The sequence below is a fragment of the Coturnix japonica genome, chromosome 35 (genome assembly GCF_054131305.1).
Source record: "Coturnix japonica strain WE chromosome 35, WE-NBRP24, whole genome shotgun sequence".
Classification (NCBI taxonomy): Eukaryota; Metazoa; Chordata; class Aves; order Galliformes; family Phasianidae; genus Coturnix; species Coturnix japonica.
Window position 1 is genome coordinate 3645329 of NC_140697.1, and position 19927 is coordinate 3665255.

The 19927-nt window shown below is 41.1% G+C and overlaps 2 protein-coding genes across 2 annotated transcripts; both read left to right on the forward strand.

The window, feature by feature from the left end:
• The first annotated feature begins 517 nt into the window (after positions 1-517).
• Positions 518-7979, forward strand: LOC146755214 (obscurin-like). Its single transcript, XM_085526277.1, has 4 exons — positions 518-536; positions 4896-5057; positions 7653-7919; positions 7966-7979. Exons 1-4 carry the CDS (start codon positions 518-520, stop codon positions 7977-7979), a joined length of 462 nt encoding a protein of 153 aa, XP_085382403.1.
• A 6132-nt stretch (positions 7980-14111) lies between these two features.
• On the forward strand, positions 14112-18915 carry LOC146755215 (uncharacterized). The gene is made up of 5 exons (XM_085526278.1): positions 14112-14361; positions 14868-14929; positions 15133-15252; positions 16472-16756; positions 18907-18915. The coding sequence occupies exons 1-5, from the start codon at positions 14169-14171 to the stop codon at positions 18913-18915; spliced, it is 669 nt and encodes a 222-aa protein (XP_085382404.1). The 5' UTR covers positions 14112-14168.
• The last annotated feature ends 1012 nt before the right edge of the window (positions 18916-19927 follow it).

Here is a 19927-nt window from a genome sequence, read left to right on the forward strand (position 1 = left end):
AGGGGAAACTGATCACCTCGAGCAAGAAGTTCAAGGTGGAGTCAGAGGGCAAACAGCGTCGGCTGGTGGTGAGCCAGGTGGAGAAGGAACGTGCAGGGGAGTACAGCTGCGAGGCTGCTGGCCAGAAACTCACCTTCAAGATTGATGTTACAGGTGAGAGAAATTGTTTCGAATGTATTGAACCCCCCAACAAAGAAGGAGGGGAAAGTTAAGTGGTTTGACACATTTAACCCCAGCATTCAGTGATGTAGACGGTGCTTAAATTCTGTTTAATTTGTGTACATTCCTGTTTGCCTTCTGAAGCTATGAACACAGAGGACTTGGGTAGCCTCAGCTTAAGACAGGCTGGAAATAATTGGGGAATTTCCCTGGGGATCTCAAGTAGATGCAATGATAGCAAAATGAGAAGTCAATAATTACAGGGGAAATTAAAGAATATTAAAGATATCTTCAGGGCACAAGCACACCCCTGCAAATGCTTCTTCCTAAATAGTCTCAGAGACAGCATTTGGTCACAATGCTGGACGACAGCATTGGTGGTTTCTATTAAATTAAAGAAACCTGCAACTAAAAAGGTTTTCCCATATTGTCTTTTGTTTTCTTCTCTATAGCAGGTACAAAAGAAATGCTTAAAAATAGAAAGGCTTCAAGCTGGTGCTTTTCTTTCCAAAATGGAGGAAGACAGGCGTTCATTTATTAGGAGAGTCTGATAAGAAAGTGGAAAAAGGCTTTTTACCAGGGTCTGTAGCAACCTAAGAAGGGGCAATGGTTTCAAAAGTGAAGAGGGTAGACTCAGTTTGGACATGAGAAAAGTTCTTTATGATGAGGGTGGTGATACACTGGAACAGATTGTCCAGTGAAGGTTGTGGGTGACTCATCATTGGGTGTGTCCAAGGCCAGGCTGGATGGGGACCCTGGGCAGCCTCATTTAGTGAATGATGTCCCTGACCACGGCAAGAGGTTGGACTGGATGATCTTTAAAGCTTCCTTCTATACCCAAACCGTTCTATGATTCCATAGGGGAAACCATTTTATTACTGCATCTGAAAACTCAGGAGATATTGGAACTGTTTTCAGAAATAAGTAGGTGAGAAAAATATATTTCCTCACTATGACTTAATCACAAAAAGAATTTAACCTTGACCCTCACCTGGCTTTTGCTGGCAAAGCAACTTACAGCTGTCAGCTTGTTTGGACAATTTAATGCCTGTCCCCTTGTATGAAACAGACTTTTCAATGACTGCGTATGCTGGTGTGCTGCTGGACAGTGGGGAAAGGGGTGTTTTTTAATTTTTGAAGATTTTGGAACATGATACTGGTGGAAATGAAAACAAGTTTAGGGCTATCTAAGCTGTTTTGGTCTGGCAGGGAGGAAGTTCTTCACTGGCAATTGATATAGTTCAGATGTTGGCATTCAGTTCTGGATGGGAGATCACAATGTGAACCACTGATTGATCAGCTGAGGCAAGTGTGGGGTCAGCTGTGGGAGCACAGGTGAAAGTTATGTAGCTGTGCTCCCTGGAGGGGTGGAGTTCAACTCCACCTCCTCTGAGACCTCATTTAAGGGCTGACCCTCACTGAGGCAGCTTCTCTTGGAGATCGCTCACCAGGGAGGATTGCCTCAGCTCTGGTGAGTTCCCTTTTCCTTATATCTTCTGTATTTCTACCATTTTGCTTGTAATTGTTATCCTTGTTAGTACCAGCATAGTTACTGCCAATACATTTGGCGAGCCAGCCAGGAGCCACTGACTGGTGGCTCCTGGTAAGGGGTGTCTGGTAAGACAGGTGTTGTCTGAAATACAGCAGAGATCACTAAGGTAAAATCTAGTTTCTATTATACTGTGATCCAGGTGCAGTAGTCTGTGCTGAGGTTTTTCCCCTATACTTGATTGCCTGGGTTTGTAGCAAGTATGTGGTTTTAGTATGGCACCAAGACCTGTTTCAGTCTGTCTGTAGAATAATAATTACTGATATATGTACAATGGAAGCAATATTCAAGATATTATTCAAATCTCTCCAGTGCCTGAGATCCCAAACTGTAATTCTTGTTCACCGAAACATTTGACTAAGATAAGTATGTGCAGTGAGGCTGGAGTGCATGTTCTATGTGCAGCCTTTCGTGGCAGGAGAAGCAGGAACTTCTCCTAGTAGTACACTGCCTTTTTCCTATGCCTTTATGTTGGAGGCTGCATCTGGATAGGTGAGTCTGCTACTCACAGTAAGAGACCTGGTAGAGCTGACTATTCCCAGAGCTCAAAGTAAGATAGATATCTGCAAATCACGCACAAAGAACAAAGGACTGCGTTGGTGAGCATATTTCCTTTGTGCCTTTGACAGCCACAGTTGTGGCAATGGTAGAGGCCATGAGGAGTCTGTTCAGGAAGCCAGGAGTACTGTTCTGGGTCATGAAAAGGCAGCCAGTGGTTTGACTATCACATGTTTATGTGTTTTGATGTTTCACAGTGGGTCTTAAGCAAAAGGAACTCAGGTTTTGGTTGCCTGCAGGTCAGATGTTCTTTTGGGTTCAATATGTTTGCATAGTGACTTGCAACCATGGGACTGGTGTTCAAGGACCCTCTTGGTTCCTTCAGTTCCTAGGTTCTTTCTTGCCTAGATTTGACACTTTGTTTCAACAGAAGAGCTGATATTCTCTATGAAGGCTATTAGTTTGGGCACAAGTGGTAACCTAAACCTGTTCCAACCTGTACATACAAACCTGCAAGATGGTCTCATTTCAGTCCTTCTGTTTTTCTTTTCTTCCCTCAGAGCCAAAACCTGTGTTTATAAACCAGGAGAAGGTGCAGAAAGAGGTGAGTGCTGCCCTGGCAGCAAGTGCCTCCCTCAGCTGTGAAGTAGCACAGGATCCAACTGAAGTAAAATGGTACAAGGATGGAAGACTGCTTGCCTCCTCCAGAAAGTTCAGAATGGAATCTGTGGGCAAAACACGGCGTCTGGTTGTGGAGCAGCTGGAGAAGAAAGATGCTGGAGAATACATCTGCGAGGCTGCTGGCCAGAAGATGACCTTCGAGCTGGAAACAACTGGTGAGCATTCAGAAATTCTCAGCCAGGATTTTGTAGCCTTGTTGTGAACTGGGTTTTAGGGTGAAATCTCAGTTTTCTTTGCACCTGACAATGTGAGAATTTGCTCTGGCCCTTTGTGTACCTCCCCGGTGCTCAGCTGTTCCTTCCCTTACTTGGGGATAACATCATTTATTCAAGGTGATGTCCAAACGGGCTTGTTAACAGTCCTCCACAGTGCTTTAAGCTGCCATATGTCAGCTAGAATTTATGCATGTCCTATAGCCATTCCTACATGTTGAAAACACTGCACTGTGCTTAAGCTTCAGCATATGTTCCAGTAAGTACAGTTCCATTAATTCTAGGGAATTGGGTGAATTAAGCATAGATCTGAAGGCTGCCTTTGCCCAGTGCAGAGATGGAAGGACTAATGTAGATTTGACTTGATATTTTCCCTTCTAGGATGGGAAGGAGCTCTGTCAAAGTAAAAAAGTGGGCATTACTTCCCAGGGAAATAAGAGAAGTCTCATTATTCACAGGCGGTGAACTCTCATTTTCTCTCTCAGTCTGCAACCAGGCCTGGTTGCTGTTTCAGTACTGGCTGTTTTATGCAGGAACTCTGCTCCTGAGGTTAATCCAAGTTGTATCCAGGCCCTTCAGAAGGAAAGGGAAATAGCAGCACAGAAATATGGTCTGATTCTGACATAAATAAGTGCAGACCTGGAGAGTTAAAAGGGATTGTGTGATGTTCAAGGGACTTTGAAGCGAAGATGTCCCCTAGGTAAGATTTGTGGCTGACATTCCCCATACATTGTGGGCACACAAGCTAAGGAGAGACTAGTGATGAGCATGCAGAGAAGCCAATGATTCAGACAGGTTTGTAGTGACACGACATTGTAGAGTTCTGTCTAGTTCTCCTTGGCATAGTTTGGAAAATGAAGATGAGGTGATGGTGGTAACCAATATGGCTTCATCAAGGTCAAGCCATGCCTGACAAACTTGGTGGCCTTTCATGATGGAGTAACAGCATCAGTGGATAATGGGAGAGCAACTGACATCATCTACTTGGACTTGTGCAGAGCATTTGATCCCGTCCTGCATGACATCCTGGTCACCGAACTGGAGAAAAATGGTTTTGATGGATGGACCAGTTGCAGGATAGGGAACTGTCTGGATGGTCACACTCAGAGAGCTGCAGTCAATAGCTCAGTGTCCAGATGGAGGGTGGTGTTGGGACCAGTGTTATTTAACATTTTTGTAGGCAACATGGACAGTGGAATCAAATGAACCCTCAGCAAGTTTGCAGATGACACCAAGCTGAGCGGTGCTGTTGATGTGCTAGAGGGAAGGGATTCTACTCAGAGGGACCTGGACAGGCTGGAGAGGTGGGCCCTTGGCAGCCTCATGAACTTGAGTGTGGCCAAGTACAAGGCCCTGCACCTGGGTCAGGGCAATCCCAAGCACAGGCACAGGCTTAGAGGAGAATGATTTGAGAGAAGCCTTGACCCTGAGGAGAAGAGTTGGTGTGGAGGGAGATGTCCCTGCCTGTAGCAGGGGGACTGGAACTAAATGACCTTAAAGATTCAGTCAGTTCTATTGTTTTTCTACCCTTAATTTTGCTTGAAAGGTTTTAGAATAAATGAGATTCTGGTTTCCATGAAAACTGTTTGCAGGGAGCTCCATTGTAGCTAGTAAGTCTATCTTTAAGTTCAAGGGCAATAATGCATTGACTGTTGAAAAGGGAAATGACTCAGGAATGGATGATGGTTTAGAATAAAACATAATCCTACTTATTTTCTATGCAAATATGTGTAAGGAAAAGATGCTGCACTCAGTTCTGGAAATACCCTGACAAATATATCTCTACTGTTTCACAGCTGGAGATATCAAGATTGTTAAACCACTGGAAGATGTGGAAGTGAATGAATATGGGAGTGCATCTTTTGTCTGTGAGATTTCACACGATGAGGTTCAGACCCAGTGGTACAAAGATGACAACAAGCTGAAGGCTGATGACAACATCAGAATGCAACAAGATGGTAGGGTGTAAGAGGGGGATCTTTCTCCTGAGTGGGGGGTGGGTTGGAGATCAAGCATATGAGACATCTGAAATGAAGAGGGTTCAGAAGCGAGTTCCCCTTTTGTTTTGGGACTGAGGTTTAGGTGGAACAAGTGACATGGTGGGATGCTTAGTGTGGGAAGTGTGATACTATCCCACCATCCCACACTGCTGGGAGCAGGTAGGAAATGAGTGCAGTTATTTCCAAAGTGTGGGTGAACAGGGCAGTCAGTTCACCTCTCCAAAGAGGTTTTGTCTGACAGTGAGTGTGATCCTTCTGTATCAGGTACTTTGAAGGTGATGACAGCCACATTCGGTCAGTCCTTGTAGAAGCCATGTTTAGATTACGCTTTGGTGGGGATGTGGACGTGGGGGAATGGGTTGTTTCATTGACATGAGAGAACAGGCAGTGATGCTGTGAAACCAGATGGATGATGCTCAGCCTGGCCATGTGCCTCAGAGCTGTTTGCTCAAGGAAGCCAAGTGTAGTTGTGGGTTTGCTCTCAAGAGCACAGTTTGGTAGGGATGAGTTGGTGGCTGGACTAGATGACTTTAGTGGTCTTTTCCAGCCTTAGTGACTCTGTGGTTCTCTGCTTCAGGAAAGAGCTACTCGCTGACTTACACACTTGTCCAAGTCAAGGATGCAGCAGAAATAAAATCTGTAGCAGAAAAGGCAGAATCTCGTGCCCATCTTACAGTTAAAGGTAATTATTCTTCTGATGACGATTTTGATTAAATTATCTTATGTTATAAACCAGCTAACATCCTTTGCTTGAATGTCAAGGAAGTTAAACACCACCAGGGCCTTTCACAGAAATAAAAACTCCTACCTACCTACCTTTCTGCCCACAAAATATCCAGCTTCTCTTTTGGAATTTACTTTTGCAAAGTAAGATGGATTATTTTCTTAGGAGGTTGATTTTTCTACGTTTAGACTTCAGATTTGTGTTTGAACGTTGAGGGATAAAAAACATAGCTTGACCTTTTCTTCATTTTCTCTTGCTGTTTGAAAAGAACACAGGGTTTTGGTTTTTTTTTTTAATATATACAATGTTAGGGTATATATATGATGTTAAGTGTGATAAAGAAAAGGGAGACATTTGAGTTAGCACACTACTCAAGAGTTCAGTCCCCAGCTTTGCCACTGTTACAATTATAAGGGCAAGAACATCCTGGAAAATGAATTTCTCCTAAGTAGAGTCATTACATTTGAGCTACAGAGGCCTTTACTAGGTGAAAACTTGTTGTTCAGAGCTAAGTTGCTGTATTTAACCAAAGTAATTATCAATGTCCGTGTTTCAATGAACCTCTTTTCCATTTCGTAATGCGAGGAGTTTGATATCGGGATGGGAAGGTCATGGTTTGATTTAGATGTTGGACTGGGAATCAGAAGATCTGGGCTCTTTTCAGATTGTCAGTCTTATTGTCTGACTTCTTAACAACATTCTTTTCTTTCTATTATTTTTTAATGATGTTTCAAGGCATTCTGAGCTGATAGGTGTAGTGTTCATGTGCAGTAATGCTGACGTGAGTAAGTGGGGTGATAATGTAAGGGTTTTTTACATTCCTTCTAAATCTCTGCTTTCTCTTGTTCCATCCTTCTTAAAGAGCAATCCATTAATCTAGTAAAGGAGCTGTGTGATGACTATGTGACTGAGACTGAAAAAGCCAAATTTGAATGCGAGATATCCATTCCTTCTGTGAAACCTCCCAAGTGGTATTCCTACGTGGGGAAGTCTTACAGGCTGGCAGAAACTTGATTATGCAGCAAGAAGGCACCATCCACCAGCTGACCATACCGAAAACCACCACTGATATGACAAGCACCATTCAGTTCTCAATTGGCAAATCCAAATCCACAGCCAATCTGCTTGTTAGAGCTAACATATCCAGGCTTGGTTTACATCATGAAGATGAAGAATTAATTAACGTACAGCCTTCATTCACTGGGGTCTTTGAAATATTGTGTGTGTGTCTGGAGGGTCTGCTCCATTTCCAGTTCAAAGTCGTTGGACACTAAATGAGACAGCTGCATCTCAGTAAAAGATCTGTTTGAATAGCTGTGATGTGCTTACTATTCAGATCTACAGAGCTGAGGTTTTGTCCTTGGCTATACCAAAGAAGTCAAATCAGGTGAAATTAATTGTATTTCTGAACTAGACAAGTTTAAGTTTGGTAGCACCTAAATTTGATGCAGTTTGTCATTGATTTCACCTGAAAGAAACTTCCAGGCTTTTTATCTGCTGTTGTCCCCAGCATAAGAGTCTCCATTCACACCCTAAAGTACTTGTTATATTTTCAACTCACTCTTATTTGAATAAAAGCCTCAACAATTGGGAGCAATTTAATAAGCACAGAACAAGAGCTGGACCTTGCATTTGGTAGATACTGTACAGTATTACTTCATAGAAATGTAGTCAATGGCATTCCCTATAGACAATCGTTTGTTTTATCTTTAGAGTCGTTCAAAGAACCATTGTGAACTTGACATTAATTGGAATGGAATACACGCAAGAGACTTTCCTCTTCTTCCAATTGTCCTCATCCTTTCTTCTCTTCCACCCCTGCTTTGCAGATTACCATATAGAAATCACCAGGAAGTTGGAGGACAAGACAGCTTTGGAACATCAATCTGTCATCCTGTCCTGTGACTTCAGGCCTTCTCCCAAGGTTGTGAAATGGTTCAAGGGCCACACACCCATCGAGCCCTCTGAGAAGTACAAGATCAAGAGGGATAAGCATTCAGCAGAGCTCATGATTCTGAAGCTGAAGCCCGATGATGCTGGTGTGTACAAGTGCAAGGCAGGAATTGCAGAGACTGAGGCCACGCTGACAGCTGAAGGTATGAGCAGGGAGGGTGGCCTCTTCCATGTCCTATTTCACCTCAGATTTCTCTTCTTGAGGTTGATTTCTGCCGTTCTCTCCTGCTAACTTTATAAATGTATTATCTTCACTGAGAAGATTACACAAAGATCATCTAGTCTAACCATTCTACCACATCCCAGTATGATTTATAGTAACAGTGGTAACAGTTCACCTTGTTTCCCCACAGCCCGCAATGTAGAAGTAACGAAGCACCTGCAGGATGTGGAAATTGAAGAAGAGAGCTCTGCTGTCTTCTCCTGCGAGCTGTCCCATGATGACGAGGACGTGGAATGGTTCCTGAATGGCAACCTCCTTTACACCAACAATTACAAGGACATCAAGAACGTTGGCAATTGCTGCACACTGACAATGAAGCAGGTTAAGCCTGAGGATGCTGGCACAGTGACAGTGAAGTCAGACAAGGTGTCAGAAAGCGCGTGCCTGAAGGTGATAGGTGGGTCTGGTCACACCCCTCCTGGATGTAAGAGATGCTAAGGAGCACCAGTTCATTCTATTGTGCAGCAGTCCTGCTTCTAAAGCTCACCTCTCTGGGGTGACAAGTCATCAGAGGCTTTCTTCCAGTGGAAGGTTCCATTGCAGCAGATATCAAGGAAGGAGGATGGTTTTGGTGTCCTGCCAAAGCATTCCATTGCTTTTTATCATCATTTTACTTAACACAAGAAGAGTTACAAGAGCACTTTCTTTTACTGCTTCAGTAACATGCAGTGTCAGTGCTGTTGTCTCCAAGGATTTATGACTGCAGGGAGAGATCATTCAGTGTGTGTTTTGCCTCTGGGATGACTAATGACCAGGCTGTGAGCAACCTGATCTAGCTGTGAATGTCCCTTTTTATTGCAGGGGAGCTGGGCTAGATGGCCTTTAAGGGTCTCTTCCAATTCTAAGGGTACTGTGATTCTAATCTGCTCTCCCCAGCAATTAAGCTCTTTTACTCTATGCGCTCAGAGTTTGAAGGATTTCCTCTTTCTCCTTTCTTTTGCATTTGGTGGAAGTTTTTTCCCTAGTATAAACATCTGATGTGTGAAGTAGAAGATAGATAAAAGGAGTCAATAAAACAGGAAAATCAAAAGTGTTCAGCAGCTTATCCTCTTAATCCTGTGGCCTGCTGTATGAGCTCTGCTCCATGTGAGGGCAATGCCAGCTCTCCAGCTTTAGAAGAGCTGCATCCCAATTACTTCATATGATATCAGTCCCACCCAAGGCAATGCAGGCTGTCCCTCCTATTCCCTGTATTCTCCTACTGATTAGTTCAGAATTCCATAAAGTGCATTCAGTCAACACACATGAAACCGCTTTATGTTCTATATTGGTGTCGTCAGTGCTGGTAAAGATTTATTTATCCCTCTTTAAAAATCTGAAAGCAACTGGAAATGTCTCAACTTCTGTATCACATTGTTCTGTTTTGCCCTTTTAATTGCAGAGAAGTCTGCTGTCTTCGTGAAGTCCTTGGATGATGTTTTTGGTGAGGAGCGGGGTGTGATTAAATTGGAATGCGAAGTCTCTAAAGAGAAGGTCAAACCAGTGTGGAAGAAGGACGGTGTTCTGCTCACTTCTGGCAACAAGTATGAGCTGGTACAGTCTGGGAAGACCCTATATCCCCTTATCCATGACTTCGAGAAGTCAGATGCAGGTTTCTATACCTGTGATATTGGCAGTGATGTTGCCAAATCAAAGGTCGGCATTCAGGGTAAGTACTGTGGAAAGTAAAGGAGTGCTGAAAGCACATTCAGTGTGGTCACTATGTCTTACACCTATTCCCCCACGAGCCTTAATAGTTTCTACAATAGAAGTGTATTACTGCAATTTAGCACAGTGATGTCTGGAAAATTCCCATTGCTTTTGATGTAAATGTATCTCATTTTGCCATGAAAATCACCAAACACATCAAGAATGTCCTGGAAATATTTCCTTTCTAAACATCCCTAAAATGGAGAAATGGTTTGAACACCAGTAGGGGTAGGATGGTAACAAATTAGCTAATAGAAACATTTAATTTCTTGTCATAGGCAAAACCCTTTTTCTCACGCAGCATCCTAGAGTTGTCCTCTCTGTTAGGTTGTTCCCTCTGTAGCTCATTGAATCTTCATTCTGCTCCATGGACTGAGCTGCTCGCCTTGTAGTTCTTCCAGAGCAAAGCCAAGAGATTCACGTCTCTTTTTTTTTTATAGCTTTCTGGTAATTCTGAGTGGAGATGTCTTAGAGAATACATCAGTAAGGAATGCAGCCATGTTCTGCAAATCCTGAGTTAAAACACCAGTACTGCTACTCATGTCAGTCACAAATGCCTTTTCTCCATATAAACCTCATACTAACGTATCTCTTACCTTCCAGAGCTGAATAGTGGCATTACCAAACGGCTGAAAACCACTGAAATCCAGGAGGGAGAAGATTGTACTTTTGAATGCATTCTGTCCCATGAAAGCATTGATGAGTTCAACTGGACACTGAATGGAAGCAGAGTGGAAAATGGTGGGCGATTTAAAGCTTCTAACGTGAGTCGGGAATATACTCTCATTATCAAAAGTGTGACTCCTATTGACGCTGGGGAAGTCGTTTTTACTGCCCGTGGTCTAACCTCCAAAGCCTCTCTGTCTGTGAAAGGTAATGAGATGGGAGAGATTCTGGGGTCTGATTCCTTCAACTGTCTTCTGATAAGATTGTCGTGAGAGCTAACTCATAATATGGTTAAAGTGAATAGCAACCTTCTACTTGAACCTCGAAGCACTGAGAATTTCTCTTAAAAATAAGTAAAAGGACAAAACATTTTACACAAATGTGAGAACTACCCAAAGCACTGGGGTAGTGTTGGAAATGGGCATCTCACTACAGCTTGTTCCATTAACAGTAAATCAGGAATGATCTGTTGAGGGAACTGTGGGAGCAAATATCCTCTAAGTATAAGCTGAAGGGATGGCCTTCACATCATCTAGCTGTACAACAAATTCCTATCTAGAACATGTGCATCTGAGAGCATCATCCGAGGCTCCCAGTGTGATGAGTGGAGAGAAGAAAGAGGCAGTTTTCAGACATGGTTCATCATCCTCAATTGGGTAGATTTAAGAGAGAATAAATGCTGCCTGGAATTCTATTGTCTGTACTTTGCAGATTACTGCTGGCTGTAGGATGGCGTCTGTTGCAAGTGCCTCTCTAACTTATCTCCAGCATGTAGATGCATGTATTTTGAGAGAGGCATCCTACCCTAAGTGTATGTTACTCAAAAAGCATGTTTTCTTCCAGGAAAACCTACTGAGGTTTCAAAACAGCTGGAGGATAAGACAGCAGCAGCAGGGCAGGACATCAGCCTGAGCTGTGAGCTGTCAAAACCGGATTTGAACATCAGGTGGTACAAGGATGGCAAAGCAATCAGAAAAAGCCAGAAGTACGACTTGCAGCAGGAGGGAACTGGGGCCATTCTGATCATCCATGACTCTACTGCCAAGGACAGTGGGGAGTACCCCTGTGAGACAGAGGACTCTGAAACAAAAGCCAGGGTCACTGTGCAAGGTGAGTTGAAAAGCACGCTGGGGATGGCATGTAGAGAAGTCGAGGTAAATATCTGCAGCCTGTGGGTGATGTTTTTCTCTTCTGTTTCCTTGAGCAGGATCAATTCTTAGTTTTCAGAAAATACGGTGGATTAAAATCTTTTCCTTAAAATAATCTGGAAACCGAATGATTCTCCAGTGTGATGTGGATCTGGGCAGCCTGGTCTAGTGGTTGGTGGCCCCTTGACAGGGGGTTTAAAACTAGAAGCTCTTTGAGGTCCTTTCCTACTCAGGCCACTCTATGATTCTGTGATCATTCTATGGTTCTATGATCTTGGTTGTTAGTGAGCCAAGAAAAGATGTCAATCTGAATTAGTCTCTATTGAATATGTGTAATCAAAACTATATGCAGTTTATCAGATGATATCCTACCAGCGCATGTATAATGGTATTGAACTTTCCAGATATCTACTGGAATTATCAAACCTATGTAAATGGGTGGACTCTGTGGTCTTCTTAGACTCTTTGCATCTCTATGTGATATTCTGAAATGAGGGCAAAGGAGATTCAGGACACCTCTGTATGCTTGGGACTTGTTGTGGTAACAAATCCCTTTGTCCTACACCCTCATCCTTTTTTTTTTCCTTCCAGAAAAACCTAATTACTTTATCAAGGAACTTTCAGATGTGAAAATTGAAGAAAGTGGAAGTGCACTTTTTACATGTCAGAGCGAGAAAGCCGCATCCTTCGTCATATGGAGGAAAGGCATTGCTGAGCTCAGGCCTGGCAGGAAATACAAGAGGGCACAGAAAGGACGAGACCTGCAGCTGAGCATAAAAAATCTGGAGAAAAGTGACAGTGACGTGTACACCTGTGACATTGGTGATGCCCAGTCCAGAGCCAAGCTGGTTGTACAAGGTATGTGTGAGAGCCATATGACTGCGCATCCTGTTTCTCCACTACCAAGACATTATCCTGGTAGAATTTGTACATTTATGGCAGGTCTTTGGGGCTGCAGCTGTCTGGCCTGAATAGCGGTTCACAAGCCATGCACAGAGCAAGCTGCACGGAAAGGGAAAGAACTACCGACTAGAGCAGTGCTATTGAGAACTTTATGTATCATTTAAAAACCAAAAATGCTGATGTACGGTGAGGCTGGTGACCCAGAAATCAGTGTGAACTTTCTATCTCTGACCTTTCTGAGTTAAAAATAGTCCTCCAGAGTTCTAGGCAAAAATTCCCTTATGCTGCATTCTGGGTAGTTGTCACGGTTTAAACAAAAATCTACCTGTGTCCATGACAGGGGGGCCACAGGCAAGCGAGGTGCTAGAAGGAGCTGAACCTCTGTCCCAACTACTTCAGAAGCAGCCCAAACCCCCTCGTACATGGCTAAGATCTCCTTCTCAGTTGGAGTGTAGCACTCCTCAGACCCTTTATATGCTCAACTCCAAAGTCCCGGGGGTTGGCCTTGGGTTTCTCCTAAAGCTCTTTGCCACAAACTCCAAGTGGGACCTTTCTCTCCAGCAGCAGTGTAGAGGATGTTCTTTACATCCTGTCCTGTCCGTACTGGCCCCAAGGCCACGGCACGGGCTATCTCTTGTTTTCTCTGCTCAAAAGCCTGCTGCTGCTCAGGACCCCATGAGAAATTATTCTTCTTCCGTGTTACCTGATAGAGGGGGCTTACTATGTGGCTGTAGTTTGGGACATGCATTCTCCAAAAGCCCACTACTCCCAGAAAAGATTGGGTCTCTGTCTTGTTGGTGGGAGGAGACATAGCAGTGATTTTTTCAATCACATCTGCTGGGATGTGTCGATGCCCATCTTGCCATTTTACACCTAAGAACTGGATTTCCTGGGCAGACCCCTTCACCTTGCTGCGCTTAATGGCAAAACCAGCTTGCAAAAGAATTTGGATTATCTGTTTTCTTTTCTTGACAATCTCTGCTGCTGTATGGCCCCATACGACAATATCATCAATATACTGCAAGTGTTCGGGAGCAGTAAAATTATTCATGCTTTATATGATGTTATGATGTGGAATACTGATAGCAAAATTACAAAATTATTAAACCATGACACCCTGGTATTTTTCTTTTTTTTTTCTTAAATATTTTCCTTTTTACTATTTAAATGTTATGGGCACATCTTGTAGAAACACAAGGCTGTTTACAAAGAAGTGCATGCTGTGTTGCTGTATGATGAGCAAGATACATCTATTCTTCATCTAGCAGGAATAGTTGCTGAGCCTTAAGAACAGTTTCAGAAAGCTTTGGGAATTTGGGCATTTTCCTTGTTTCTGCAACACAAAATGAAAATTTACGCTGTATTACAAAGAAAAGGGGAGTCCGAACTTGTACGTTAAATTTGAAGGAGATCAATCTGGGGTAATATTTAAAAAAAAAAAAAAAAAAAGGGAGCGTGGTCATCAAATACTATAAAATATATTAGCTGTTACTAGAATGCCACTTATCTTCCCCCCATACGAATCACTGTCGTGTTGTATGTGAATTTGTGAGGTGGGTTTTGAAGCTGAAATTAAAAACTTCTTGTATGGCTGTCTTCATAGTGGCTATCCAGACTATCTGTAGAAATAACAGCTATTATGTAGTCAGCTATTCACCAGTTTTAACTGATTATAAATTACGTTTCAGGGTGGAGAACATAGCATAGTGCCTGACACCTGTGTTGATCCTGAGGGCATTCTTGATTCTGTGCATTATGATGTCATGGATATTAAAGAGCAAGCTGAGGCAGCACATAGTTCCATTGTATCCCTGGGGGACCCGAAGGAAGATACTGGCTGGTTTGAAAAGCAGCTGGAGAAAACTAACTTTGAACTGATGGAGACCAATGAAGAGCTAACAGAGAAAAACACCAAACTACTTAAAACTGAAGAAGAGCTGATGCAGAAGAACAAAGGTGAGTTATGCGATGTGAAAGGTAGAAGACAGAAATAGTTCATTAATCTAAAAGAGAAATAACCAGTTTGAGTAGGAATTAGAGGAGATGTTCTACCTTTGGAACCATAGCCTGTAGATAAGTGATAGTTTGTTCCTTGTGTATATTCAGGTTCAGCAATTCCACGGTTTTTGGTTATTTCTTTTCTTTTTTCCCCCCTCTCCTTTAAACTGCAACTAGCAGCTTTACGCTTTCATAAGTATGGGGTTAAATATATCTTATATATCTATATCTTGATTTTTACTTTTATATTGCAATCTCTACTCTTCTTTATGTCTTGTTGATGCAATGTTTTCGTTCCAAGAAATATAGAAAACTTTTGAATCACTCCCAATAAGTGAAGACCACATGCAAATTAATTAATCTGTTCAAAAGCTACCTAAACATTAGAATATCTGGAAAACTTGATTACTTAATAAACTATCTATTGGCTACTTATGTAATACAATCTTTTCTGTGTGTTACAGACTTTGAAATGCAGATGATTAAATTGGATGAGTCTGATGAGCAACTTAAAGAAGCAACTGAGGTAACTTTATCAAGAAGATGTTGTGTAAAATTGTTTTAATACCAACTTGTGGTAGCTTAAAATGCTATTCCAGTAGGCTCCATTAATAGATTTCTTACCGAGCTTAGCTTAACTGAATTTGCCTTTAATGCATTGTGTAATTCAGCTACTTAACACTCCATTAGAAACTGATGACTGAATTTTTTTTATTTTTTATTTCCAAGAAAATGAATGCACAAAATGAAAGGATTCGAGAGCTAATGGACATCATGGTGCAGAAAGATGACATTATGACAGAGCTACAAGACTTAAAATCTCATTTAGAGGAAAAAGTAAAAGATTATGTGAGTTTTACACATCTCCATATCCTTATACAAAAAAAGAAAAACACTAATTCTATGCTTGTAATCAACACATTTTTGGAAAACTGATTTTCTGTATGTAGCTGGTACTCTCTTGAAATTGTAAACAATTCAAATTTATCTGAAGGTAGTTGTTGTTAACACAAACAACAAAAATATCAGTGTGTTCCACTAACTCCTGCCTCACACTCCTACATCAGAGGAAGAGCAACAGTAAAAGTATGTTGAGTAGAGTTGGAAGTACGAGTATGAATGGTCAGGATATCTCCACATTCTATGCAGTCCATAAAACTTTATCCTGACTAATGTACTGCGAGCTACTGAATATGTGAAGACTAGCTTGATTAAGTATGTGTGCATACCACTTCTGGTGGTTTTTGTTCATTTTTTGATGTTTGGTAGCCTGAAGTAGCTCTGAAAACATTTATAGTTAATTCTGTCACTCAGATCTCTAACCTTGTAAGCTTAGCAACTTGACCCTTCTTAGTCTTTGACTGTCTGCATCACTACAACTTAGTATTTCCATGGTATTAAAGCTGACTGTGATGAGTAGTCATGTCCTCGCCTATTACTTCTTCCAAGAACAAGGCTCCAACTCTATCTGTGAGATTGTGTGGCCTGAACACTTCTGAGGCTTTTCTTTTCATAAGTTACTAAAGATGAATAATCAGTCCTTGGCAGTGCCAGCATGGCTTAACAATCGTCATCTTGTAAGTAAGGAAGCTTCACTTGTGGTCAAGGACACAATCTAAAATATGCGTGACAGAGCTGACTAAGCTTTAAGGTTGGATTCTATCTGTCACGATGAAAGTGATTTTAGCAGCTTAGCAGAAGTGTGATGTGATGAACTTGTATGAGAGCTGACCATTTGCTCTTTGACCATGTTTGTAATTTTGTTGACTTCTTGGAAACAGGAAATTCTTTGATAAACTGGTAAACGCTTGATTGTGTGCAAGTCTTTTACTTTGTAACCTGCTAGGCTCTTGCTTTCCCTTGTATACTCTACCAAGTATTGCACTTGTCATTATCTGAAGGTGTACTTGTTGTGTCTGCTATTGAAATTTGTAACTGATGTCTATAGAGTCACTGGGTAAATATTTTAGCTGTATGGTTTTGTGTAAATATTTGCCTACAGAAGATTACTGAGACTTAAGTGCTCCTTTTGTTAAGCTTCAATGTAACTGATCTTATATCAATACAGGAAAAGACTGCCTACCATTTAACTACCATTAAAGCAGAACCGGCAGAAGAGAACACTAATAAAGGAACTGAAAGCAGCCAATTTTCAGTGCTTTCAGTTAAAGCACTGAAACAAGAGAAAACTGAGTTGGAAGTGGGAAGAAAGCGCAGTACTGATGAAGATAAGCCTACTGTGGAAGAGCCACCTCCAAAGAAAGGTACAGTTTCTTCCATCGTTGAACAGGGTGTCTTCCAAAACAATAAATTGCTTCCTATTCCGGATAGGAAGCAAAAGGCTGTGAAGCGCGTACCTTATGGCATAAGGAGAAAAGCCACTGTGTTAAACTGTAAATAGAAGTAACTGTTATGTAAATATCCCTTTTTCAGAAGGTCCTATGCTGTTCATTTTTGAATGCTTAAGAATAAAAGTTTTTTGCACTATTTTTTTCCTTTTTGCTGCTTTTTCCTCATCTGTTGATGCACTTGCAGATTTGGTAATAGTTTTAAAGCAGTTTCTTTAGGATTGTTTCAACTGCTGTTGCTGATCTTCTGAGTAGCATCAGCTGTTCAAGTGCTTTTGTTTGTTTGTTTGTTTTGTTTTTCCTGAAGCAACTATCAAAATTGTTGACGACCTGCTAATTGCTCGCTCATGGGCAATATTTGAGCAAAATGGTTTGGATAAGCTCTGATGCATTTAACTTCACTTCTGGGCACAGCTGAGCATCAGTGTTCCTAGAATTACGGAAGGCATATACAATGTAGAAGGGAAAAATCTAAAACTTAGCTGTAGTCCCTTCCTTTCTTGTATTCCTCTTGCAAAATATGTGCAAGGGAGAAAGTCAAGGCCTTCTTTGGATGAGATGCTGTTCTTGGATGATTTGTCCCTGCTGCCTTTATTTGGCATAAATATTGAATCCTAATGTGACCACTGAATGGCATCACATATAAGCATCTTACCAGAGACTGAGGGAGGGATGTGGACTCCTCCATACTCCAAATAGTAGTGGGTTTGTTATAATCATATGACCAAAGCTCTCATTTAAAAATTAATGACAGCAATGCTCCACATAGGAATTAAAATGGGTAGCTGATAGTCACAATGTCAGCGTGAAGTTTTCTGTTAAGAAGTACTGAGTATTCAATCATGTTAAAATTTTCTTCTATTTGTGAGTATTAATAGCGTCCAATTTCAAAAACCGCTTAATATATATTCTTTAGCTATGTTAAATATACACAGTAGAACAATGAGCACAGGTATGTTGTGCTGGTTCTTTTGTAGAATTAGTTATATAAGTAGCACGAGCAAAAGTGTTTTAGGAGATGCTAGGTTATCTCAGCTTCAAGTTCAGGGTATTTACACCATTCTCTGAGCTTTTAGGTCTTGTTTCCTATGCTCTGTAATAATGCTTTTTCCCTACTTCCTGTGTAAGGAGCTTCTAGACTGAACATTACACATCTTCTCCCTAGTCTTATTTATCTTGCTTTAGTGCTTGCTTGTTGTTTTCAGCATAAAGTGTTTAGATTACTTATAAATCATATTCCCCTCACTAGCAGTCAAAACCCAAAACCTGGTTTGGGGTGGAATATGCCACTGCTGTTTCTTCAGTATGACTTTTAAATAAGTTGAGGGCTGTATATAAAACTCCTTAGATGAGTTAAGAGGCTGTTTCCATGCAGTACATGTGAATCTGTATGTAATGCAGGCTGCACGTGGGCGCTAATAACTTCTGCATTTCTGTAGTTGTAGTAATAAAAGAACTGTACAAGAATCACCATGGAATATATTGTTGTGGTGACCCAATCCCTAGTAAGTCTTGACTTATTTTTTTTAATACTTAAAGTATGCATATTATGGAATGGACATAACTGGATTCTAAAGCAATGATGAAATACAGCAGAAGTCGCTTTTGATAGAAAGAAAATGCATGTGATTTTAGCTAATTGCTCACCAGTTAAATAAAAAAACAGCCCCAAGCTAATGGAATATTTATGGAAAGTTGAATCTGCAAATTTGTACAACTTTATGCATGAACTTTATATGCAAAAGAGTAAGTGTGGACAGAAGTAGGAATCCTCATATTTTGTTTAGAGATCAACTGAATAAATGAGACAGATATCAACACTTAAGTGATCAACTTGTCCAGGGTTTTATCTTTCTTTTGAAAGTAAGAGGACTGTGAGTTGGAATGAAATTGCTTAGAGAACTGTTTATCTACCATTTAGATGTAGATGGAGTGATTCCTGGCTGCCTTATAGGGATTGCTGAAGCAGGGAAGATAGAAAGAATATAGCTGTGAATTATCTATCTCGTTCCCATGTTTCTTAGATCTAATAAGATTTTCTACTGGTGTGGAGTGGAAGGTTTGAGTAGTGCCATGGTAAAAGTGTTCTTCCAGACTGAAAACCTTTTGCTGTTAATTCTGTATAGAAATCTGAGGCACCTGATTACGTGTTCAGAGGACTTGAATTCCTTTACTAGTATCAAATACTATGTGATGTGAGGGCATGGCTTGCATATTACGACAGTGTTTCACTTAGAAGTTGCTACTTGGTGTTGTGAACTGCTATGTAATAATGATTTTAATCAATCTGAGCTACATTCCTTTTCCCTTTTTTTTGTTTGTTTGTTTGTTTGTTTTACAGTAGTTGTAAATGAGAGAAAGAAAAAGAACACTGTAGAGCAAAAGAAAATTGAACACATGAAACAAAAGTGCTCCGCGTACCGAAAGGAAGTACTAGCACTGAGGGAAAGAACTGAAATCTTGGAACGTCATTTAACTGTGCTTGAAGAACAATGCAGAAGAGAAAAAAATAAAAAAGAAGATTTCAGTAAGCAGGTAACAAGCCTGCGTATTCAGCTTTCTTTTTCTGAAGAAGCAGCTGATGCCCTCCGTGAACAAATTCTGCAGGGTCAAGCTGACTATCGGGAAATTGCTTCTGAACTGGATGAACAGAAATCTATAAATATGACACTAGAAGACAAAAATGCCCAACTAACTAACAGCATAGAAGTTGCCAAAGAATATATAATTGATAAAGTGTCACAAGTAAAAGAAATGCGGACCAAATTAGATGAATTATACAAATGTCACTTAGAGTTTCACGCCATCGGTACTGACTTTGTCAGTGTAAAGGATTCCTCAGACACTGAAAAAGATGAGACAGGGACATCTCAAATTAGTTCTGCATGCATTCAGTCACAGACTTCTTCCATCTCAGATCTTGTGCAGGACCTCTCCTTTAACTATAGTCTTGAAAGGATTTGGGAAGTATGCAGAAGTATTGTTGATGTTTCCTCACAAAAAAGTCAGCACATCAAAGCACTGCTTCAAGACAATGAAAACCTAAAGGCGGGACTGAATAATGCTGAAAATCATAATCGTCAACTTGTAATGAAGCTATGTGAGATTACAACTCACACTAGTCAGGAAGATGATCTTGTGAATCAGTTACATGAGCAAATAGAAAAGAAAACTCA